This window comes from Globicephala melas, chromosome 3, assembly GCF_963455315.2.
Source record: "Globicephala melas chromosome 3, mGloMel1.2, whole genome shotgun sequence".
In the NCBI taxonomy this organism is placed as follows: Eukaryota; Metazoa; Chordata; class Mammalia; order Artiodactyla; family Delphinidae; genus Globicephala; species Globicephala melas.
The window spans coordinates 157,039,902-157,064,857 of NC_083316.1; the positions used below are offsets into that span (position 1 = coordinate 157,039,902).

At 52.9% G+C, this 24,956-nt stretch overlaps 1 protein-coding gene across 3 annotated transcripts; it reads left to right on the plus strand.

The window, feature by feature from the left end:
* The first annotated feature begins 2,066 nt into the window (after positions 1-2,066).
* LOC115865470 (H-2 class I histocompatibility antigen, Q10 alpha chain-like) lies at positions 2,067-18,820 on the plus strand. 3 transcript variants are annotated; one of them, XM_030880357.3, is made up of 8 exons: positions 2,067-2,409; positions 6,179-6,286; positions 11,420-11,680; positions 13,112-13,387; positions 15,760-16,029; positions 16,148-16,243; positions 16,569-16,601; positions 16,780-18,820. In XM_030880357.3, exons 2-8 carry the CDS (start codon positions 6,238-6,240, stop codon positions 16,842-16,844), a joined length of 1,050 nt encoding a protein of 349 aa, XP_030736217.3. In that variant the 5' UTR covers positions 2,067-2,409; positions 6,179-6,237; the 3' UTR covers positions 16,845-18,820. The 3 variants fall into 3 exon arrangements, with proteins under 3 accessions (XP_030736217.3, XP_069901398.1, XP_069901399.1); XM_070045297.1 differs by having other exon boundaries at positions 16,569-18,820; XM_070045298.1 differs by lacking the exon at positions 2,067-2,409 and adding an exon at positions 9,139-9,343 and having other exon boundaries at positions 16,569-18,820.
* The last annotated feature ends 6,136 nt before the right edge of the window (positions 18,821-24,956 follow it).

The window sequence follows — 24,956 nt, forward strand, 5'->3', positions numbered from 1 at the left end:
AAAAACAGCTCCAAACATGATGGAACACCTGCTGTGCACCTGCACTCTCAAATGTGTGTCATCTCAGTTAATCAGCCTTCCTTCATTTCCTTGTCTTTTTTTAACATCTTCTAAGCAAAACTCTTTGCTAAACTCTCGGTAGATTACAGTTTACCTCTGTGCTTAGTGAATTTCCAGAACTTCAAAGATCAGATGTATAGAAGAGTCATTTTACCAGCAGTAGAGGCTACCCGGGTGAGGCATTTCAAGCAGGTGTAAAGGGGGTCCTCAACTCACAGAAATCTGGGGCTCTAAGGGGACGGTGCTGGTGAGTGTGAAAACCCAGGTGCTCTGGGTTCCCAGAGCAGAAGTCCTGGGGTGCAAGTATTCGCTGCTCGGGGTTTGCCCCCAGAAACCGGGGTGGGGACAGGGACAGGGAATGCACCCTCTCATCCTGGAAGGGATCAAAGGCTGGGTACCTTTGATCAAAGCTGGGTACCCCATGTGGCTCCTCCTGGTCCAAGGTGTGGATGGAAAGACTCTCTGGCAGGAAGCTCCAGCACCCCGCACCCCCCCTGTAGCTCTCTCTTCCCCTCCATTAACACCCTCTTCATGGGTTTGCTGCCATAAGGCAGGATTCTCAGGATAAGGTTGCCAGGACCATGGTCACTTTAGCTTTACGTCCTCACTGGCCAGGAGCCCTCATCCACTTCAACTCCTCTCTCCTTCCACACCACACACGCCCCAGTGTCCCTCCTGACTGTGGACCTGGACAACTTTTAGTATTTCTTCTCTTGCCTTGTCTTTCTCTGAAGGTGAGCTAAGCAGAACTTGGAAGGTGGGGGAAGTGTGAGAGAGGGCAAGGGCTCCAGCTCAGTGAACTTTGTGGTTCCTTCCTGCTCTCAGGTGATGGTAGCCAGCACTCCCCCACAGAAGGAGGCCTGTTTACCATCTTCCTTCCTCCTTCCTCCCCTCAAAGCTCTCAGGCCAGAGCAGTGAAGACCTTATTGGTAGATGAAACTTACCCAAAGGTTGTGAAGGGTGAGAATTTTTTCTCATAAATTTATTTATTTTTATTTATTTATTTTTGGCTGCATTGGGTCTTCGTTGCTGTGTGCGGGCTTTCTCTAGTTGTGGCAAGCGGGGGCTACTCTTCATTGCAGTGCGTGGGCTTATTGCATTGTCTTGTTGCAGAGCACGGGCTCTAGGTGCCCGGGCTTCAGTAGTTGTGACACGTGGGCTCAGTAGTTGTGGCTCACAGGCTCAGTAGTTGTGGCGCACGGGCTTAGTTACTCCGCGGCATGTGGGATCTTCCTGGACCAGGGCTCGAACCCGTGTTCCCTGCATTGGCAGGCAAATTCTTCACCACTGTGCCACCAGGGACATCCCTCGATTAACTAGATTTTTCTGATGCCCAACTTCCTCTATTCTTTCCCCTCCTTGTGTTCTTTTGACAATATTAAAATGCAACAAACGTTGTGCTCTAGACTCAGATCGTTCCAATCCGGCTTCTCCTCTCCTGTTGGCTTGGCAGGACACCACGTGTGTGGTGGCCCCGAGACAGCGCAAAGCTGTACTTCTGGCCTTTCCCTCTGTTGTGTAAATTGCTCCCCTCGCTCGCCCCAATCAGGATCACCAAAGCTCTTCCTATGAATTTTCAAATATCAGAAAAGGCCCAGCTGAAAACTATTATCCTGAACATGGGAATCCCTGGTCAGAATTCAGGGGGTCTGTGAACCCAGATGGGGAAAATAACCTTTATTTTCACTAACTTCTAGCTGAAATTTAGCCATTCATCCCCTGATGAGTAGAGGTAGCAAAGCTCAGTGGTGTTAGCAGGACCGTTGCCTCGGTCCCAACAGAAACCACAGGTGTTTTCGTATCACATGACAGTTGTCTCAGACACCGCCCGACTTTCCAAATGGCTGTAACTTGAGTTTCACTGCCTGGTCTCGTGGTCTCGTTTCGTGAGGCAGTGAAGAAGCATATGTGCTGTATTTCACAATTACCGCAAACAATTGGGGTTTTTTCATGTTTTCTTTTCCCGAGCCCACCAGAGGGCGCCATCAAGGACCTGAGGGCGGGCCCCAGGGTGCGTGCGGTGGAGCCGCAGCCAGAGCCCGGCCGGAGCCTGAACCTGAGCCAGGGCGGGGTCGCAGCTGCCGCGGCCCTGGGGGCACTGAGCACTCTCCCGCCCGGACCCCGGCGAGGGACGCGTCCTACTGTCGGACGGCGGCCGGCGTTGGCACGAGGCCCCTGCCCCACAGCTGAAGACGGACTCCACCGGGACCGGCACCCTGGGGCAGCGCGTGAGGCTGCCGATCAGGCGGCCGCAGAGTCCCGGGAGTGCGCGGGACCGGCAGTCGCCGCTGCCACCACCGCTGCTGCTGCTGCTGCTGCTGTCGGGACTGGTGCGGGAGGGCGCAGCAGGTAACCGGGCGGAGAGGTGTGGGAGCCGGGGCGGACCCCCAATCGTCCCCCAGCCTCGCGCCTGTGGCGGTGCTAGGGAGAGATCCACCAAGAACGCGGAAGCTATTCTGGGTTTTGGGGAGGGGGCCGGATGGTGAATCGGAGAGCTGATCCAAGATCGCAGGGGTCGCTGAGCCCCGGGCTAGGCAGGGCCCCTGTTTTGCCGCCTCCCATTTCAGACCCCTGATCGGACTGAGCGGTCAGGAGGGTGGGGACCCCGGGGGACCCAGCCGACGCCACAGCTTCCTGGGGGTCCCTTGGCCTCTCTGGAGGACGCCGCTCGCGCTCACTTCCCAGGGCTGGGTCCTCCAGGAAGGCCCTGGGGAAGCTCCGTGGAGGCAGGAACCTGAGCGTCGCCTGCACAGCCTCCGCCTGCTAGCTCGGCGAGGCACCTGCCCATCGCTATAGGTCTCCCTGGCTCCTTGGCGAGGTTCCCTCGGGTTGCCCGGGCAACCCCTTGTTGAGGTGGCGGGTGATGCGGAGCAACAAGGGTTTTTCTGACCTAGCGGGGAATTTCCATCCTTTAGCCATTTCCGTTCTGCGCGCAAAACTGCTGGGCCGGACCTCCCCCGGAATTCCCGACCGCTACCACCGAGCACCGCCCACCCTGACCGCACAGATGCCCGAAAGTTTATTAGCACAGGCGGGAAGTGTCCACCATCATGGCAGTAATAATAGCTGATGTCCTTTATTCCAGGCTCTGTTCCAAGGGCTTCACGTCCAAGAAGCCATTTCGGCTCTTAGAACACACAAAATTTACAATTTACAGATTTAAAATAGGGCCCAGAGTGGGCGCTAGGTGGCAGCACTGGGATCCAGAGTCGGAGTTCTTAGATTTTTTGTGCTTGGACCCTGTCTCAGAATGTTTTTAACACAAAAAATGACATACATAGGATTCCAAAGGAACCCAGTTATGTTTTTATAAAGCTACTAAAAAATTTAAATAGAAATATAAGTTTGTGATATGTAATATATGTGCTTCTAAGTTAGTACATTAAAGAATGCATTAGATAGCAACAATTCCCAGAATTTGGAAGTAGTGAGGGTAAAGCATATTTCCAGGTGTCTGCAACAACGGTCACATGATTCGAAAACATCTGTGGCTTCTATCAGAGACCAAAGCACAGGTTCTGCAAATCCTGCTGAGCTCTGTTGCCTCCATTCAGCATGGGAGAAAGGCCAAACTTCAGCTAGAGGTTAGTGAAAATAAAGAGGTTATTTTTTCCCTCCAAGTTGAGCCTCCTGAACGCAATAGCATGCATCTCCAGGAGGATTCAGCCCTCAGCTCCCCATGGGAAACACTTGAAGGAGAATCACCCTGGATGTCTGGGCAGGAGATCAGGGGAGAGAATGGAGCCAGAGATGGGGACGAGTTTGGCCAGTGTCCCTGAAACAGGGACCCCAGGGGAGTGGGGCTGTGAACCTGAAAACCAGGACTGGTTACACTGTGTCTCTGGGCCAAGACTGTAACCAGCCCTGGTTCTCAGGTTCACACAGCCCCTGAGGATCCTTCTTACAGCTCCCCCCAGGGGTGATACAGGGACGCATAGGCGATTCCAGTTCTGCGTGGCAGGGATGGTCATGGGTGCGTGTGCATAGACCCTGTAGCCTTGTGAGGGGAATGGTCAAGGCTGGCCCAGGGGGACAGGTCCCCAAGCCAAGGAGGAGGGAAGGAATGGAGGGTGACCCTGGTGCGTGCCAAACTGTAGGAGAGAGATGGCACATGGCAGGGAGGTAGCTAGGCATCTCCAGCAAGGCCCCTCAAACACTCCTGGGTGCCAGGCTTTCCCTGCAGGAGGTGGGGAATGAAGAAGTGGATTTCAAGGGGCAGATGTCATGAGTCATGCAGCAGGGAGTTCTAAGCCTCATAGCAGCTTAGAATTGAATCCTATGACAAGGATTCAATTATTATCCCCATGGTAAAGATAGGGACCCTGAGGCTCAGAGAGGTTAACTGGCTACCCAGGGTCTCCCAGAGTCTCACGGCTCGTTAGAATTTGGGTTCCAGGCTGGCTCTGGAGCCCATGCTGCCTCAGGCAGAAGCTGAGGCAGGGAGTCCTGGCCCGGTGAGAGGAGATGGCAGAACTAATCCGTGGCCCTTGGGATCAAAGCTGTGAGAGACAGATTAAGTAGAGATAAATGATTACAAAGCTGGTTACTACAGCAAAGCTGGAATTAGGGCCTGGGGAGTGGGGGTGAGAGCAGGGTAAGGGCCGTACTCTTGGGTATCTGGCCTGGGCAACCAGGGGGCACTGAGACAGGAGCAGCATCAAGGGCAGGCTAGGGGAGGGACTGCAGAGGCCAGTCCTATAGAACTTCAAGGGCCATGACCACTGAGACTGCTTCTGGTCTCCCTCTTCCCTTTTCCACCCTCCTCCTCATGTGACTCTGCGTGCCCTTGTTACTCTGCCCCCCCCTTCCTGCACTCCATCTCAGGTTCATCCAAGCCAGGGATTCAGGGTCTCCTCCCTGCTGTCCACAGCCACACCCTTTCTGTGGCCCAGACCTTGCCCTTGAACTCCAGCCCATAGGACCTGACCCAATTTGGCCTCAAGGAGAAACTGAGGCACGAAGAGGCAATCTAGCCCTTTTTTTTCCTCCCCAGACTCATCTCTTGCATTTGTAGTCGTCCCTTGACCTTGGTTTTCCTGAACACACCACACTCTTTTTCATTCCAGGCATTCCCAGGTGCCAGTGCTTTTGCCTAGAGCAGTTCTCAAACCTTAGAATCACCCAGAGGGCTTGCTGAACTACAGAAAGCTAGGACCCACCCCCAGAGCTTCTGACTCAGTAGGGCTGGGGCCCAAGAATTTGCATTTCCCCAGGCGAGGCTGATGCAGCAAGTTCTGAAACTACACTAGACTCACACGAGCCCCAAATTTCCTTCCCTCCTCACGCACCCTACTGCCAGGTAACTCACACTGTGAGGTCTCCTCCAGGTTTCAGCCTACAAGACCCCTGACCTCGGCACCCTCCTGCCCCAGGATGCCCCCGGCACCTGGTACTTCTGCTCCCCGACACTTGTCAGCCCCCACTGGCCTTACTGGATCTGCTTGTGTAATTGCTCGATTGTCCCCTTCCCTGCCAGACCTGAGCTCCCTGGGGGCTATGTCTGTCTCTCTGTCCCCACACACACCCCCACCTGGCTCAGTGCCTGGCTTGTAGTAGGTGCTCAATAGATGTTTGTCAAATGAGTAATATTGCAAGCGGAGAGAGGTCAGGGCTGGCACAGCTGAGCAGGTGGGCAGGGCAGAGCCAGGAGGACCTGGGCAGCACATGAGAATCACCCGGGAGTTTTCAACGCCCGCCAGTGTGCAGCCCTCCCTTACCCCCAAATCCACTAAATCCATATCAATGGCAGGATAGTCAAAGCAGCGTTGGGCAGCCGGATGGAGAACCTCTAGCAAAGCCCAGTCCTGGTTTCCCTCCTCTCTAAGTGGGAACAATCAAGACCTGCCTCACAGGAATGCAGGGAAAACACCACGAATCAATACTTGTAAAGCTCAGGAACCACGCCTGGCACCAAGGCCCAGACCTCAGCCCTGCTGGCTTTGTGCCTGGGTGCTGGGGGGAGCTTCCAGCCACTCCTGTGGCAAAGGCCCCACATCCCTCTTCCCTTTCAACGTGCCTCTCATCATCATTCCATACTGTCTCTCCCAGCAAACACAAGGATGCGTAGGATGTTTATACCTTGAGATTCATACTTCCCTTTTCCGTTTCTCCCTTGCAGAGAGTCCCTGGGGGCTGCCCTTGGTGGCCGATAGCCCGGCGGCCAGGGCAGAGGTGGTGATGGCAGAACTGGCACACCTGAAGTTGGAAAAGAAGCCATGGCCTACAGGTAAGATCGTGCCTATCTGCTGAACAAGGGGTAGGATGGTGGAGGCCAGGAGCCCCCAGTCTGCAGGAGGCCGTGTGCACAGTCTTGGAATCTAGTATACTGTCTTGGGGCGGGGGAACTCTGCCAGGGTAGAGGACACAGAGGCCAGAGCCTTTGGAGGGTGTCCCAGGGGATGAGACCTGACCTCCAGTGAGCTGGCCCCTCACTCAGTCATCTTTCCCCACCCCCGACTCCAGCTCTCTCCTTCCCACGGCCACCTCTCCCTTCAGAATAGGAAAGCTCTAAGACTAAGAAGATGAGGTCTCCATGCCTGTACTTCTTCCTTATTTTCATTATCTCACCAAATGCTCTAGCACTCTGGAGCAGGTCAGTTAATTGCACCCACTTACAGATGAGGACACCAAGGCTTGGAGCTGTGAAATAACTTCCTCATGGCCACGCAGCTAGGAACTGGCAGTGCTACGTGGATTGTGGGGGAAGTGAGGCAGATGCACAAAAGTCTCCTGGGCAGAGTGGGAAAGGGGCTGGCCTCCACCCTCCTCCACCACAGTCAGAGGAGAAGGTAAAAGGCTGGGCCAAAGCGGGTGCAGGACTGATCCTTGTTGGGGGCTGGCCACATGGCCCAGTGACCAGGAAGTGGCAGTGGACGGGGTCGGGGGTGGGAAGCTGATGATACAAACAGGCCCTGAAGCAATGATGGGCATGTAGCCACTTCCTTAGGCCATGTCACAGCAGGAGCAGATCCCCCTGGATGCCTGCTGTGTGTCCCCCACTTCCTCCTGCCATGGTCCCACAGTGCGTGGCACTGACCCCCAGCCTGGCAGGTGGTATCGCCTCCAAAGCCAGGAGATGGCCTCCTTCGGCTTGTTTTGCCACACTCTGGGCTGCAGCCCAAGGCATGATGATCCCTCCTGGGCCCAGTTAGCAAGTGGGAGTCTAGTCCCAGCTGAGACGGTCCTCCTGGGGAAAAGATGGGAATAGGCAGGGTGTGAGCCCCTGCAGAGAGCCGGCTGGGCTCTCAAGACCATCTGGCAGGCAGAGCAGAGAGCAGTGGGATTTTCAGAGAGGAAGAGATGGCAGGCGCCTCCCTGGATACATGGGAGGCGGTATCTGGAAGTCAGCTGAGGGGGTCACAATCATGAACTTGCCCTAAAAGCAAGTCCTTGACTCTCAGGATGGGTACCAGATGCCAGGACGTAGGCCATGGTGAAGCAGTCCAGGGCAGAGCAGATGCCGGGAACCAGAGCCCTCGTGGCAGGGAGGGCTAGGCCAGAGGGCTATATCCAAGCCATTCCAGACACCATCTGGACAAGCCTGGGAAGGATTCAGAATTCAGCCCCTTCTTTCACCCCTACACCCACTACACTGAATCACACCACCATTTTATTTTTCCCCTGCATTCTTGCAGCAGCCTCAGAACACCCCAAGCATGCTCCTGCCTCAGGACCTTTGCACTGACTTTCCCCTCTGCAGACCTGGAATTCTGTCTCCCAGATCTTTACATGCTGGTTCCTTGAGTTCTTTAATAGTTTCCTTTCTGGGAAGGCCTTCCCTGCCCATTCTATCTAAAATTTTTAACTCCTCCCCTGATATTTTGTATATCTCTGCTTTATTTTTTTCCCTCAGCACTTATCACTATCTATCCTACCATACATTTTACTCCTTTATCTTGCTTACCCTACATTCATGTAAGCTTCCTGACAGCAGGCACTTGGGGCTCTTTGGGTTATCCCAACATCCCCAGGGCCTCGGAGATAGCCAAACGGTAGGTGCTCAGAAAGTACTTGCTGAGTGGGGCGGCAGGGTGGGCCCTGCTGGGCCATATGATCTAGGCTGCCAGGATGAGCAGAGCTGAGCCATCTTAAATTGCAGCCAGGATGGTGTCTTGGGAGGGCAGAGAGTGGAGAGATGCCATGGGGAGGGGCCTTCTCATGTGTCCCCAGCCACTCAGTGTCACCCAGAAGTGGGTTCACTAAAGGGTGGGTTCAAGCCAAGGATCGCCTTGAGAATCTGGGTGCGCAGTCTGTTCCTGCCTTTCACTACTGGTGTGAGCTTTGCAGGTGGCTTTGCCTCCCTGTGGCTCAGTTTCCCCATATGTCATAGATAGGTACAATAGTACCCTCCTGATAAAGTTGTTATGAGGGTGACCTGGCCAACATCTTATAAAGTGCTCAGGACAGGGCCAGCCCCTAAGTGCTTTAAAAGTGTTTCGTAAATTTTAAAATATATATATATATATTGATCGACTTCCCTTCATTTTAACCAAAAATAACTGGCCACTAAAGCAGCTAACATTAATAAATAGTAACATTACATAGTAAGCAAGGTCGTGCACCTGCCCTAACAGAACGACCAGGTGTGTGTTGCTCCCTTTCCCACCAGGCCTGACCTCAGGATCGCTTGCTCTTTCCTGCATTTTCCGCACCTGGGGAAGAGCACATCCGTCCCTTCACGGCCTCTTTGCTTAGGTGATGGGAGCACCAGGGTTCCTGGGCCTCTACTTCTGTGTCCCTCAGTCTTTGGCACAGCTGTCAGAGGATGTCCTTGCTCCCAGATGGTGCATTCTCCTCCCTCTCTCTCTCCCTCCCCCCTCCACTACCCTCCGCCGGCCCCGGGACTCACTGGCCACCAAACCCTCAGGACCTAATGGGCTTCAGTCGAATACTGTCTGTTTCCTGTAGCTGCTGTAACAGGTGACCACAGCTTGGGGGCTACAAGCTACTCATTTCTTCTATTTCAGTTCTGGAGGTCAGAAGTCCAAAATGGGTTTCACTGGGCTGAAATCAAGGTGTTGGCAGGGCCGGCTCCCTAAAGAGGCTGTAACGGAGAATCTGTTTCCTTGCCTCTTCCAGCTTCTAGAGCTGCATTTCTTGGCACGTGGTGCCTTCCTGCATCTTTCTCTTCTCCATCTTCACATCACCTTCCCCTCTGACGTCATGGACTCTCCCTCCGCCTCCCTCTTCTAAGGACACATTAGGGCCCGCCTAGACAATCCAGGATAATCTCTCCATCTCAAGATCCTTAATTTCATCTGCAAAACTCCTGGTACCACATAAGGTAACATTCAAAGGTTCCAGGGATATCTTGGGGGGGCCATTATTCAGCCTATCACACTATGCTTCCTGAGCTGTGGAGACAGAGGCAGGACAGGAGGCCCAGCTGGCATGGCTTCCTCACCACCCAGGAGGCCAGCAGCTACCCAAAGACACAGGATCTTTGCCCTCCCTCACTTCCAGGGCAGGTAGAGCTGCTGCAGATCAGAGCCAAGGAGTGGGTGGGTCACCTTGACACAGAGAAACCGTAGCCTCTGTTCTCCCCAACGCCTTTGTGCCTGTTCACAGCTGCCAGCACAGGAGCACACCACACTGATCTTAACTCAATGGTGTGCAAGCAAACAGCACCGTGAGAGAGACTCCAGGCATTTCCCAGGAGGCCCACACCAGCCCAGACCCGATGTTAACCCTTCACTCAAACACTCTTAACATGGACCCCTCTTGCCTCCCATGAGGAGGTTTCTCCAGCCGTGAGAAGAGAACACCTCTTTCCTCAGCTTAGAAAAAGGCAGCGAACCCTGGGGAGAGAATATGGGCTGCCCTCTTTCTAGTGCATGCCTTTGAGTGCTATACGTGGCCTCCCCTGGACCTCGGTTCCTTTATCTGAAAAATGGGGCCAACCACACTGACCTCTTAGGTTTATTGTAAAGATCAACTGAGATAGTGAGTGAGGAGCCGTTAAACCAGTACACACAGTGGTCATTCCAAAAATGGCAGCTGTGATTATTGTCACTGCCATTCATGTTCTTATTTTTTGTCCAGTTCAACAAAGGCCAGAAGTAAGTGCTCACTGTGTGCCAGCTGTGCTGCTAGGCCCTGGGGAAACAGCGATGACAGAGTCAGATGTATTGCCCACCCTCATGGAGTCCACAGTTTCACAGGGAGCACAGGACACTATTGAGACCCCTCTGAGGGACATCAGGCTGAAATCAGGAGGACTTCCTGGAGGAGGGGACACCTTACTACAACCTGAGGAATGAGGAAACTGGCTGAGAGAAAACAGAGAGGGGAGTGCAGCAGGTGCAGAGGGCCTGGGCGGAGTTTGGTGTAGCCTGAAATAACAAGAAGGCAGTAAAAAAAAGAGCTGTGAGTGGGGAGATGTGTTTGACTTCTCCTTTCTCACTTGAATGTTCAACCATTGAGCACCTACTGTGTGCCAGAAGCTAATCTAGGTGCTGGGGAAACAGAGCAATCCATACAGGAATCGCTGCCCTTAGGGAGCTGACGTGGCAGAGGAGAGACGGACCATTAACAAGACAAACAAAGTGCATATTCTCTAGGAAGTGTAGTGCTATGGAGAAAAATAACAGAGACAGGAGTGTTGAGGGATAAAAACTTCTGAGCAAGAAGTTTTTTAAAAATTAGGTAAGAGAGTAAGCCAGGGATATCTCTGAGAAATGTGGCCTGCGTTTCTTAAGATACAGCATTTGTTTTAATAGCTTGAGTCAGGACTGGCTGCTAAGTAGATTTCATCTCCAGCACCAAGTTTAACTGATGAGTTGGCGCTTTTGGAGACATAGTAGAGGGGCAGCATTTGGACTCAAAGAGAAAAGAGATTGACTAGTAACGTCTGCTGTGGGAGCAGGAGGGAGTGGGGAATGGAGTCAAGATGCCACCAGCTTGGCGGCAGTGATTCAAGCTAAGAATGATGGCCAACCTTTCCCAGGTATGTCTGGGCAATGAATAATTCCACATAAATTAAGCTTCCAAACAACCAACTCTTAAAAAGAAATATTTTTAATTTGAAATGGGAAACCAGAAAATCATACTTATTAGAGATGAGTATAAAGTATGAGTAAGTAGGCCCTGAGTGAAGAGCTGAGAAACTTTCTGGGAAGAAAATCCATAAGCCTTAATGCATGAACTTTGTTCTCAGTGTTTGACTGATTCTGTCTATATTTAAACTCTTTGGATGCCCTTATTTTTTCCACTGAAATTCCCAGTTCTTGCTGATAACGAATTCTCTGGATACGTTTCCACTGCCAACCCTACCCAGCACACTGACCACCCTCCCCCGACCCCCACCCAGTGCAGACCCAGGCAGTCCATGTGAGCCTGAGACCAGCCTGTGTTTCCACAGGGACACACTCGCTCCACTACTACTACCTGACCCTATCAGAGCCAGGCCCAAGCCTCCCTAAGTTTCTGGCTGTAGGCTACGTGGACGACCAGCCCTTCATCCGGTTTGACAGTCGTGTGGGCAAGGCTGAGCCCCAGGCCCCGTGGATGACGCCGATGGATGCCCAGTACTGGGAGACGGAGACCAGGAAGCAGGAGAAATGGGCGGAGGTGCAGCAGGTGGAGATGTGGACGGTGATGGGCTACCACAACCACAGCAGCGGTGCGTTGGGCGGACTCCCCATGCTTCACGCTCTGCACACTGACCCTCGAGGCAGCCATGCCCGTCATAGGGTGTGGGACAAGCTTCTGATACTTGGCTCTTCTCAGTCTCCTTCCCCCACAGCCAAGCAGGGGCCTCAGGGCCTCAGAATCAGGGCTTCAGCAGCCAGCCCACAGGCCAGTGCAGCAGGCCTCCACAGGAGCAGAGGGCCCACGATAGCTCCCCCTCTCCCCTTGGCTACCCAGGGTTCTGGACCTCAGCAGACTGGGAGAGGCTTTTCCCTGCCTCACGCACCACCCTCAAATCACGCCTTCCCACCCAGGTCCTCAAGATGCCATCTCAGCTTCCCCATCTCAGCAGCAGCAAGCTTACAGCTACCACCAAGGCTGCTGCTAATTCTCAAGAAAGTGCTTATGGAGCACAGCTCGTTCACACAATACCCTCCTGCTCTGTGGCCAGACACACCCAAATGACCAAACTAAAAGCCTCGGGTCCCCAGAGGCCTCAGAAAGAGTAGATATAGGGCTTCCCTGGTGGCGCAGTGGTTGAGAGTCCTCCTGCCGATGCAGGGAAAACGGGTTCGTGCCCCGGTCCGGGAAGATCCCATATGCCGCGGAGCGGCTGGGCCCGTGAGCCATGGCCGCTGAGCCTGCGCGTCTGGAGCCTGTGCTCCGCAACGGGAGAGGCCACAGCAGTGAGAGGCCCGCGTATCGCAAAAAAAAGAGAAAGAGTAGATATAAAGGACTGAGCCTGGGAAGGGCTGTGCACCAGCCCAGGGCCCCCGAGATAAGCATGGCATGACGTAGTCTTAGCACTGAGGACATTATACACCCATAAGTAGTGTGGGATATGAAATAAGGATGTGTCTAAATATGAACTTGAGTGTTCATCCCACATGAGAGGCCCAGCAGGTTTCTCAGCCCAGGCTGCTTATCAAAATTACTTGGGAGATTTTTTTTAATAAACTTATTTATTTTATTTATTTATTTTTGGCTGCATTGGGTCTTCGGTTCTGCACGTGGGCTTTCTCTAGTTGTGGCGAGCGGGGGCTACTCTTCGCTGCGGTGCGTGGGCTTCTCACTGCGGTGGCTCCTCTTGTTGCAGAGCACGGGCTCTAGGCGCACGGGCTTCAGTAGTTGTGGCGCATGGGCTCTGGAGTGCAGGCTCAATAGTTGTGCTCGGGCTTAGTTGCTCCATGGCATGTGGGATCTTCCCAGACCAGGGCTAGAACCCGTGTCCCCTGCATTGGCAGACGGATTTTTAACCACTGCGCCACAGGGAAGCCCCCGTTTTTGTTTTTGTTCTTTAAATGCTGACACCCTGTCCCTCCACCCTTTGGAGTCCCCTCTGGGTGGTGGGCTTCTCTGTGCCTCTCAGGGACTTGACACCCCCGGCCACCACTAACCAAAGTCTTCTTACCTGCACACACAGGGATGCACAGTACTCAGCGCATGTTCGGCTGTGAGATCCAGGAAGACGGCCGCTACAGGGGCTTCTGGCAGTTTGGCTACGATGGGCAGGACCACCTGTCGCTGGACCTGGAAACCCTGAGCTGGGTGTCAGCTGAACCCGTGGCCATGCGGACCAAGCACTGGTGGGAGACAGAGCGCTGCTACGCAGAGTACGACAAGGCCTACCTGGAAGGCCCCTGCCTTGCCTCTCTGCACAGATACCTGGAGCTGGGAGGCCAGAGATTCAGCCGGAGAGGTAAGGCCCACCCTGTGGCAATGCAGAATGGCCCCATGCTCCCATTCTCGAGAGCCATCCCATTTGACAGAGAAGCCTTTGGGTGGGGGGGTGAGGAAGCAGGCAGTGTCCCCCTGGCTCAGACAAGCCCACTGGGACCCAGAAAGATGGCCAGCTAGCCAACAGCTTTTTCCTGCAGAGGAGGAAGAAAGCCCAGACCACAGGCCTTCAAGTGAGGTGGAGTGGGGAGTTGTGGAGCCTCCCCTGTCCCAGTGTGGTCTTGGAGAATAAACCCCCTTTTTCTGGGCCTCATTTTGTTCATCCACAGAGCGAGTGGGTTAAACTAGGTGCTCATAAAATCCTTTTGGGGTTTAACATCCTTTGGCTCTGCTCCTTGGGAAACAGACCCCAGGCCCCAGGGTCTGCATCCCTCACCACTCCCTGGACCACTGGGGACTGCCGGGGAAACTGAAGCCCTCTGCCCCTCTCCTCCCTCATACCCCTCATGCTAAACATGCTCCCCAGACTCCAGGTGCATCGCAAACTTCTCCTGAACCCAGTCAGCAGGGCTGGAGACACAAGGGCTGGGATGGACACTAGGGAAGGTGGGTGCTTTGGGGTGCCGAGGGTGAAAGCCTCGCGGCTGTGGTGGTCAGGGAAGCTGCTGGGGGTGGGGCTGATCAGAGCACCCAGCACACCGTGATGTCTGGTGATTGAGCAGTGGGATGTGAATCAGTTGAGGTAATGGGGAGGATATTCCTCAAAGGGAGGCCAGGACAGGTAACATCAGGAGCAGAAGATGTGATTATGAGAGCAGAGCGTGGTGGTTCAGGGCTCAGGCACTGGAGCCTAGCCTCTAGATACACAGCTCAGCTCCAGGATTTGCTGGCTGTGTGACCTTGGGCAAGTTACTTGCCCTCTCTGTGCCTCAGTTTCCTCATCAGTATCATGAGGGTGGCAATAATACCTGCTGCCTCCCCAAAGCAAACATATTGGTGTGCGTTAAGTAAGTAGTGTGGAACTCTCATTCAGCACCAGGTGTTGTCTTCTGTCCTTCACCTGGTAGATTAGTCAGGATTCTCCACAGAAACAGAACCCACAGGATGCATAGAGAGAGGAAAAAAGAGATGTGTTCTAAGGAGTTGGGTCACATGACTATGGAGGTAGAGAAGTTCCAAGATCTGCGGTCAGGAAGCTGGAGACCCAGGAAGAGCTGATGTTGCAGTTCCAGTCTGAGACCAAAGGCCTGAGAACCGGGAGAACCAATGTGTAGTTCCAGTCCGAATGCTGGAAAGTTCGAGACCCAAGAAGAGTCAGTGTTTCTTTTTTTTTTTTTTTTTTTTTTTTTGCGGTACGCGGGCCTCTCACTGCTGTGGCCTCTCCCGTTGCGGAGCTCAGGCTCCAGACGCGCAGGCTCAGCGGCCATGGCTCACGGGCCCAGCCGCTCCGCGGCATGTGGGATCTTCCCGGACCGGGGCACGGACCCGTGTCCCCTGCATCGGCAGGCGGACTCTCAACCACTGCGCCACCAGGGAAGCCCAGTGTTTCATTTTTTGAGTCTCAAGGCAGGAGAGACCCGTGTTCCAGCTCAGTAGTAAGGCTAGAGGAGCTCCCTATTACTCAGCCTCCTTGTCCCGTTCAGATCTTCAGCTCAGTGAATGGGCTCACGCACACTGCAGAAGGCAATCTGCTTTACTGAGTCCACTGATTCAAATGTTAATACCACCCAGAAACACCATCACACACCCAGAAAGATGTTTGACCAAATGCTTGGGCATCCCGTGGACCAGGGAAGTGGATACAGAAAATGAACTATCACCCCTGAATTACGTCATTTGGAACTTGAACTCTGAGCGGAAGGAATGATGAAGGAAGGCCCTGAGCGCTGGCAGAGGGCTGTGGACCAGAGTCAGACTGGGCTTCATGGCCAGGATGTCCAGCTCCGGAGCCCACAGTCATAACCATTCTCATTATAGGGTCAGAGAAGTAACCTTCTTGCCCTCATTTAACAAAGTCTTATTAGGCACCTCCTGTATGCAGGAAGTCACAGGGGGAAGTATGTCAAGCCTCTGAGAAAACCCTAGAGTCTCTGTAGGGAGAAGGGGGAGGGTCAGTCTAGGGCCCAACAGCCCCACCCAGGACCCTCCTTGGAGGTTGGGGGCAGGAGGTCATATCCCCCTCATGGAAGTTCCCGGGACAGTGCCCTTCTGGAATGGTGGGCAGTGGGTTGTCCCTGCTTGCAGCAGTAATTGGGTGCCTTCCCCGGAGAGAGACCCTGTCCCTATTTCCTTGTCCTCCACCCTGGAGGATGCGGGAGGAGCCCGGGATTAAGCATGAGGGATGGGCAGAGCGCAGGCACTCAGCAGCCTTCCTCGCTCCCCCTCTCCCTGCAGAGCCACCCACAGTGCGGATAACAGAGCACTCGGCCAAGGATGGCGGCACCATCCTGAGGTGCTGGGCCCTGGGCTTCTATCCACCCAACATCTTGCTGAGCTGGTGGCTGGGGGAGAAGGAACTGGACTCCGAGTGTGCGGAGACACGCCCCAGTGGGGACGGCACCTATCAGACGTGGGCGGCTGTGTGGGTGCCGGCGGGGAAGAAGGCCCAGTACACCTGCCGCGTGCAGCACTCCAGCCTGAACCACACGCTCACTGTGTCCTGGGGTGAGGAGCTGGGGCTTGGCCCGGAGCGGGTGAGGAGGGGCTGGGGAGGGCCCAGGGCACCTGGAGACAGTCCCATGGACTGGGGGTGGGGGGGCCCCTTTTCTCTGTCTTTTCTTAGAGTCCTCTCATCCTGGACTTACTGCTGTGGTTATCTCCCTCATCCTGGTCTTGCTGGTGGTTGTTGGTGGTGTGACCTTGACCAAGTGCATTCAAGGTAGGTGGGGAAGAAACAAAGGAGTGGGAGGCCCTCTGGCTGGTCCAGCCTTATGGGGAAGAATGCTGTGCTCCCATCCCTGCAGCTAGAACTGTTCCCTCCTGGGGAGCAGCAACTACTGCTGAGGTCCTGCCCCCTGTCCCCCACCTGTGGAAAAGCCCAAACGTCCCCACCCCACAGCTGCACACCACCCCGAGGACCCTGCAGATCCCACAGTCAGGGGACACCACTGGGCCTGACTTTGGGAAGGGCCCAGAGCGGGAGCGGGAGGGAGAAGGTGGGGACACACCACCCACCTCCTCTCTTGTGTTCTCTTTCCCCACAGCCAGAAATAAGGAATCTTACGAGCAAGCCTCAGGTGACTGTGGGGTGGACCGGTTGGGGAGAGGAAGCCCCAGGTGTTCTCAAGCATGGCGGGGATGCCTTGGAACTCAGGATGGGGGCGGGGCATGGGGTGGGTGCTTTCCCTGGCCTCAGCCTCCTGCCCCATCCCACCATCCCGGAGCCGGGGTCACCTCCCTCCTTTCTCCCTGCAGGTGGAGAGGACCCCCATAATTCCCAAAGCCCAGCAAGAGCAGGGGCTACTCCACTCATCTGCTGACTGAAGGTCACCGTCACAGATCAAGGAGGTGTTTTGTGGGGTGTTTGGGGACCTGAAGGCCCCCGGCACTGGCTGGCTGGTATGAAATCTGACTGTGAAGGGCCCACCCCACCCCGAAACTGAGGCGTCCTCACCCCTAACAGTCTTGTTACAAGTGGTCTGTGCCACTAGGATGGCTTTGCCATCTTCCTGAAGTCCTTTTAAAAGTCTAATTATTTCCTGTTCCGGGGACGGGGAGAAGGGCAGTAGTAATTCCTCAGATTGTTTTACACGTGACAGTTTGCAGAATGGTTTCATGTTAAGTGTAAATCCCACTTGAGCTTCTCAGGCACCCTGTGAGAGTTTGGCTATGTTATTCTCATTCCCACTTCCCGAACGTGAAAACCAAGGGTCTGGGCAGTCAGGGAAGAACCAGAACAATAGTCAAAGAGTTACAGGGGCAGCATCCTTCATGCACCTGCTAGCGTCAGCAAGAAATGGCTGAATGCCTGCCTCATTTATAAGCGTGTTCTTTTATGTATGTCTGATCCGCTTTTGGGAAGATTCGAGTGTTGGGGCTGTGAGGGTGTAGGGGAGGCGGCAAGGGTGGGAACATGTGTATGTGAGGGTGTGTGGGTGTGTATGTGTGAGGGCGAGAGGATATAGGGTGTATGTGAGGGTGAGTGTGTATGTGGTGTGTGGGTGTCCTTGTGTATATGAGGAGAAGCTCAGAGAGACAGGTGCCTGGGGGCCTGTTCGTTGGTCCCAGGCAGCTGGAGGATGAGAAACAACACAGGCCATATTTTCCATTATTTCCTGTCCTTTTGAATGATTTGAATTTTTGCAATAAGCACGTGTTACTGTTACAATAAGGGAAAGACCCCTTTTCGCTGTGTCCTGTGGAAATGCTTGTGAAGGATATGTCTGGAGAAGGCCCAGCCTCACCTTTGCATCTGCAGTGGAGCAGAAACCCCACGTCTCCTCTGTGAACAAGAATCCAGTCTCACGGCCATTTGATGTGCTAAGGGGCTGGGACTCCAGAGCCCTGGCAGAGAGAGGGAGTGCTCACAAAGGACACAAGGCCAGACCCCTCCCAGGGCACCCTCTGCCTCCCCTTCAGCTGACCCCAAGGTGTGACAGAGCCTCCTGTGGGGACTTTTGAAACCTCCGTGTCTGCAGCCCTGGGAGGCTCCAAGCCTGAGGATGTGAACGACTGTAATACTAGAAAAAGATTCAGCCTGCCCTGGTGGCCTGCAGGACCTCAGCAGTGAGCTTGTAATTATCAGATTGTCCTGAAGACGTGTCTTAAATGTCTGTCTTTCTCAGTGATGTTGTCATGTTCCATATACGCTGAGCAAACCACATACTAAGCAGGGTTCTGAGCACTGTACTGTATACTAAGCTGTTTAATCCTCAAAGCACACCTGTGCGGGAGAATTAATACTCCTGTGCTGCAGGTGAGGAAACTGAGGCCCAGGGTCCCGCAGCTGGTTCATGCCAGAGCTGGGATGTGAGGCCAGGTAGTCTGGCCACTGCACCAAAAGTCTCAATGACAACTGTGCTGTTCTGTAAATAGGCAAGCAAGTATAGGTCTGCAATCCCTTATCTGCAATTCTGAAATCCAAAAAAAACGCCGAAAGCCAGAAGTTTCTTCCTAACTTTGTCATCATAACTTGACCTGGGGGACTTTCCTGGTGGTCCAGTGGTTAAGGATCTGCCTTCCAATGCAGGGGACATAGGCTCAATTCCCGGTTGGGGAACGAAGATCCCACATGCCGCGGGGCAACTAAGCCCATGAGCCACAACTACTGAGACCGTGTGCCACAATTAGAGAGCCTGTGCACCACAACTACTGAGTCTGCTCGCTCTGGAACCTGCCCACCACAACTAGAGAGAATCCTGTGTGCCACGAGGAAAGATCCCGTGTGCCGTAACTAAGACCCAACGCAGCCAAAAATAAATAAATAAATATTAAACTAAAACTAAAAAAAAAAAAACTGACCTGGGAGAGAGGTGGGAGGAAAAACAAACAAAACAAAAAACCTTAAAGTGAAGTCAGGTTCTGTGCTTCCACTGCAGGGGGCGTGGGTTGGATCCCTGGTCGGGAAACTAAGATCCCATATGTCGTGCGGTGTGGCCCAAAAAAAAAGTGTTATTCATGCTCATTTATTCTTCTAGTGTGCCTTTTCACAATTTTCCACAGAAATATTGATCTGGGGGATTATGGGGCGTCACCCCAGACCCCTCTGGTAGTATTATGTAATATTCAGCATCCATACCTGGGTAGCTTTCTAAAGCCCAAAGAATTCTAAATTCTGAAATACATCTGGCCCTAAGGGTTTCGGGTAAGAGATTATGGACCTGTATTAATAAGGTTTTGCAGCAATAAACATGTTTTATTTTTACAGTTGTCTGACTGGTGAGACAAGTTAGGAAACAGGGCAGGTCTGGCCCCTACAGATAGGAGGCACAAGTGCCCAGGTGGACCCTCAAGGTTCCCTCAGCCCTGGATGCACTTAGGTCCTCCTGAGCAGAAGTGAAACGTTCTTCCCTGGGGAAGGGGTAGAGGCAGAGTGTGTCTGGGGAGAAGCAGATTGGAGGAGGCTTCTGGCCAGTCATTCTCTCTTTGAATTGGTACAGCTGTGTCACCTTTCTGTACCCTACACATATCGCCAAGGCTTCAGGCTCCTCTACACACCTCCCAGACCCACCTCCTCAGCTTTGGTCCTGCCCAGCCAAGTGTAGACCTTAGACTGGCAATTTGCATGGCTTCTTTGACGCAAGGGCATTGAATATTCAGGGAGCCTTAGATAGAGGGTCTGGCTTCTATAAGTGCAAGCCCTGGGCAGAATGGGCCAGAAGTTCCCGTCCAGTTCTGTGCTTCTCTGTGTCTAGGACCCTGAATACCTCTGGGGCCGCGGGATTATAGGACCATCCCTCCAGATGAGGAAAAGGGGCAGAGAGGCCATGGACTGGAACAGTCCCACAACAGCCCCTACAGGACAGTAGCAGGGCCCCAGGCACCTGCCACCCAAAGGCTACAGTCATTTCGCTCTTCCATTAGCCTCATTGGCCACTTGGTTTAGAAACTACCAGAGGGCAAAGGCCGAGCAGTCAATATCTGTCCTGGATATCCATCAGCAAACCCTAGTTTTTGCACCTCACAGCCTTTTCCTGCTGGCTTTCCTCACCCTCTGTCCACTCGGCCTCCTGCCTTCTCACCAGAACACGACATCTGCAAGAAGACCTGGAGCTCCGGGACCAGGGGACTGGTAGACGGAAGTGCCTGAGGTGAAGGAACAGCCTCTACGCCTATCCTGGCCTGGGGGCCCTTCCTCCCCCTTCCTGAGTCCTACTAACCCTTCCCTGCTGAAGCAGCCCGCACCGCAACTTCGCACCCCAGGCAGAACCTACCAGCCTTTATGCTGCCAATGGCGCCACCGTCCTGACGTTCCGGAAGTGTCTGCTCCATAACTGGGTTATGAGCTCCTCGGCAACTGAGCAACTTCAACTTTATTTTGTTTTAATCATATTTCCCTTAGAGGCTAGTTCAGTGTTTTGCCCATGGAACCATAAAATACATTTTAGGGGAAAGAACCAAAAAGTATATAAAAATAAAAAATAAAATAAGAGATTTAAGACCTAAAGGGATGCTAAAGCATCTCTAGGAGCCCCTGATAATTTGACACTCTCACTACCCCACCCCGTCATGCGACTCCCCTCTGCTGAGGTCTTGAGGCCTCTCACATTAGAGTCCTTCCTGTCCAGGCTGTGAGCTCTCTCAAGTGTGTCTCTCTCTTACCTCCCACCCCCTCCCCAACACAGATTGGTCTAAGTCTGGTGCACCTGCAAAAACGGAAGCAAAGGCAGATGCTTCAACTAGCACCCGCCAGCCAGGTAGGAGGTGAACCTAGGGGTCCTGAGTCTGATTCCACAGAGGAAGGAACAGGCCCAGAGAGCATGGCCGTTTCCCCTAACCCAGGCTTTACTCCACCCTCATTTTTGTTTCTCTGCTTAGTAGCAGCTTGTCAGTGGTTTCAACCAAAGTCCGGGGCTACGGGCCCAACTGGACCAGCCCGGATGCCGGCCTCTCTCCTGGGTTCCTTCCTCAGCCACCCCTACCAGGTGAGAAACTTGTCAGCAGGGCACTGACTTTGCGTCCTGAGGGTACTGCCACAGACCTCTCCTGGGAACTGCTTCCCTCTGTCAGCCAGACCGGACTGGCTGGGGCTCAGAATTGTGGGATCTCCACCCGAAGACCCACCCCTCGCTCACCCTGTGGGCAGAGTCCAGACTTCAAGGCCTCAGGCCACCCTGATATCCTCCACACCCCACTTTGCACAAATCTCACATGCTGACCACTCAACTCAGGAGTCCTGTCCCAAACCACAACTTTTCAGGGGCCACTACATTCGGAGCAGAATCTCTGGCTGCTCAGTGTGGCCTGGTGCTTTGTGATTATGTGTCAAATGAATGAAGGAATTCATGAATGAATAATAATGAATCATGGGTATTCAGTGAATGACATTAGAATCCAAACTCACCGAATGGCAAGCCTTTCTTACAAGCCATCTTCGATGCAGCCTCACTCCCCCAGTTACCCTCACTGTTCCAGCCATGCCTGCCCTCCCCCAAGGCCTTCCAGAACCCTGGAGACCTGGCCATCCCTGCCATGAGTACCATGATGAATAATGCAGGACGTATCCAGGGAGCCAGGGCCTGGACAGATGGGAACATACGACAAAGGCCAACCGGAAGGCCCAGCCCTGGGCTGGTTGTTTTTTTCTCCTCTAATTTCCTAGCCCCTCCAGGCACCTTTGCTCCACAGTGACAGAGTCAGGACAGGGAAGAGACCCAGGAAGCCAGAGCTATCTGCACTGCAGCAGGGGCAGAGGAGAAGCTGGGCCTGAGTTTAAGGAAAAGCAAGGCTGACCCACTGGTCATACTCACTCTGTCCAGCCAGGACCTCTGGAATCTGACTGGGAGGAGAGAGTGCTAGGATGCTGGGGACGAGCCCGCGTCTTGAACCCAGAGGGGAGAAACAAGCCAGAATTGTAACATCAGAAGGCATTCTGGAGGTCCTCCATTCCAGCCTCCTAGCACAGGGGTCAGTAAACTTTTCCTGTAAAGTGTCAGATAGTAGATATTTTGGACTTTTGTGGCCACATACAGTCTCTGTCCTAATATTCACCTTTGTTTTCTATTTTTACAACCCCTTTAAAATTTAAAAATTGTTCTTTGCTCTTGGGCCTCACAAAAAGAAACCGAGGGCCAGATTTGCCAACCCCTGTGTGACCAAGCCCGTGCTAGACTGCCTCTCTGATACCTCTGATAAGTGGTCCCCAGTGTCTGTGTGACAAGTACCTGCCTCCTCACCATAAACTGGAATTTAATCATCTGCAGTTGTGTGGGGTTCTTCAGCCTGAAAAGGCTGATGTAAGTTTCCACGGATACATTTTCTGAAATCAGAGTCCTGAGAAAAACGCACTGGCAGCCACCACCATTGCTGAGCCCTCGTTCCTGAGTGCCCTCCGCTGCAGCTGTTTTCCCAGTGCCCCTGGGACAATGGCACCTGAGGCCCTGTGTGTGCCAAATGGTCTACTCCAACAGCCCACAGCTCCCAACTGAGTTCAGGAGAAGGCTAGCAGTCTTCCTATGAATAGAAGAGTGTGCCTCGTTGCCGAGGATGCGGAATTTGCAAGAGGGCTTAAAACCAAGCCTCCCGTATACCCTGATAAAAACAGCTAAGCCTCACAGCTGGAGGGAATCTAAACAAAGCCCCTCTCCCAGCTGTCACTCGGATTTGAGGAGACGTAATTCAGAGGAAAAAGAAGATAAAATAGGTATTGAACTTTACAGGTCTTTATTCACCCACGTATTCTTGATAATGGGTGTCCACTCTATGTTCCTTTTAAGTCTCGACAGTTCCTTCAGGATGATCCCACAAGCCTTCTCTCACCATCTTCTTCCACCCATTCCCCCTTGCTCTTTCTCCAGCTCTCCTTCCCACCGGGGCTCTGCTCCCTGGGGCAAGCAGAAACTTTTATAAGCAGCCCCCTCTTCCCTTGGTCTGCTCCCCAGCTCTTTGCCCACCCGCTTCCATGTGCAGGGGAGAACCTGCATTCAGAGATGGGGAAGTATTCCAGCCTTGAAACTCAGTTCCAGTTCTCATGGCTCACATTTTCCCCGTGGCTTCTCAGGGTCAGTCATGACCTCCAGGATGGTTCCCAGATTGTATATGGGAGTTTACTTGCTAGTTTTCTAACAAACACCACCAATAGGTGTCCCACCTTAGGCAGGTCAGACCTGGGTTTCAACTCCCTCCCTCTCCAGACAAAAGGCTCTCAGAACCACTAGCATGACAGGGAATTCCCCGGTGGTCCAGTGGTTAGGACTCCGAGCTTCTACTACAGGGGGCACGGGTTCGATCCCTGGCCAGGGAACTAAGATCCCGAGCACTGTGGCCAGGAAGAAAAAAAAAAACCTAGGATGACAGATGGCGTATTATTTTTCCCCTCAGCGTTCAAATCACTTGACCCTACTCAAAGTGGGAGAGAATAGGAGATAAGGGAGAGTTTCTTCTAAGGCTTATCTACTACAGGAAAGGAATATAGTGGCAGGTGATGAGGATAAAAAGATAACTCCAGTGGACACTGTTCAAACCATTTTACAATTAATCCAACTTCACAACAACCCATGACGTGTGTGCTACTATCATCTTTATGTTGCAGACAGGGAAACTGAAGCACAGGGATGTTAAGAAACTAATCCAAGGTCATACAGAGAGTGACAGAGTTGGGATGTGAACACAGCCTGGTGCCAGCCTCAGGGAAGAGTCTCCTTCAGGAGATTATGCCTGGGCAGAGACTTGAAGGTTAATTAGGGATTATATCCAAGTGAAGCAGTGAGGTGAGAGCCTTCTAGGTGAGTGAACAACATGCCCAAAGACATAGAGGCAACAACTTGGCTTGAGTGTCAGACTTTCATCTCAGGTGAATGGTACTGGTGGCTGAAAGATGGACTTAAAATGAGGCCAAGTGACCCTTCAGGAAACTTCTTGTCCATTTGGAAGCTATGGGGTCAGATGTAGGCTGGAAGGAACAGAGATAGAGAAGACCTAGATCTGAAGAGATAAAAACCAGCAGGACTTGATGGTAGCAATTTGTTGGGTTCCATTTATTTACTCAGCAGATATGTAGGGAGTACCTGCTATATGTTCAGCACTATGACAGAGGAGCTATGTGTACAATGTTGAATAGCACGTTTACCATTCTTGCTCTGTGGGACTTAAGAGTCCAAGCTTGGGCCCAGAGAGGGAAAGGAAGGGATCCAGGGCTCGTTGAAGTTTCCATTAGGGCAGGTGGAGTTCCTCAAACGAAAGTGACCAATTATTGAGGGGTGAAATCACTCCAACGGGTGTTGAACAGCATCTTAATGAAGTAAAACAGAACATATCAGAGTGACTTGAACGCCCTAAGGAAAAGAACAATTTCCCCCAATTTTGTTTCTGTCATATATGTGCAAGTCTGTATTGGATCAGTACTTGCAATGTAATTCTTACTGAGGGTCAAGTTAAAAAAAGAAAAAAATAAACCTTGTGAACGTTGGGTGAAGGATGACCGCTCGCGTATAACTCTATACTCCTTGAAGGAACAATCATGCCTTACTCATTTTTTTGTTCCTATAATGTGGATAGATGAAAATGGATGGATAAATGGATGGATGGGTTATGCATGCCTATGATGGATGGATGGAGAGATAGAGGGATGGATGAAAAATGAATGGTTATTTGGGTGGGTGGATGCATGCATGCATGGTGAGTGGATGGTGAATGGAAGGATTATAAATGGAGGTAAAACAATCCACAGGCGAAGCTGGTGCCTGCTGAGGGCAGGAAGCAAGAAAGGGGTGAACTGGTCTGAGGAAAGTTGGAAGCACCCAAGTCTTCACGCGAGATTCTTTGATCTCACCGCCACCCAACTGCGCAGTGAGCTCGATCCCGCCAGGTTGCTACAGACCACGCCCTCGAGCGCTGCAGCAGTGCAGACAGAATCCTCCCTACCACAAAGGCCTCTGGGTAGAGGGGCCGGAAGTGCACGAGAGTACCAGAGGTCAGCCACAGCAGTCCCCACC

What these genes read in the sequence shown, in the direction of transcription:
- LOC115865470 (XM_070045297.1), top strand. Translation starts at nt 6,238, where the DNA reads ATGGCAGAACTGGCACACCTGAAGTTGGAAAAGAAGCCATGGCCTACA. An exon ending in CCAGAGATTCAGCCGGAGAG is followed by an intron (nt 13,388 to 15,759) that starts GTAAGGCCCACC and finishes CTCTCCCTGCAG; the next exon opens with AGCCACCCACAGTGCGGATA. An exon ending in CTTGACCAAGTGCATTCAAG is followed by an intron (nt 16,244 to 16,568) that starts GTAGGTGGGGAA and finishes CTTTCCCCACAG; the next exon opens with CCAGAAATAAGGAATCTTAC.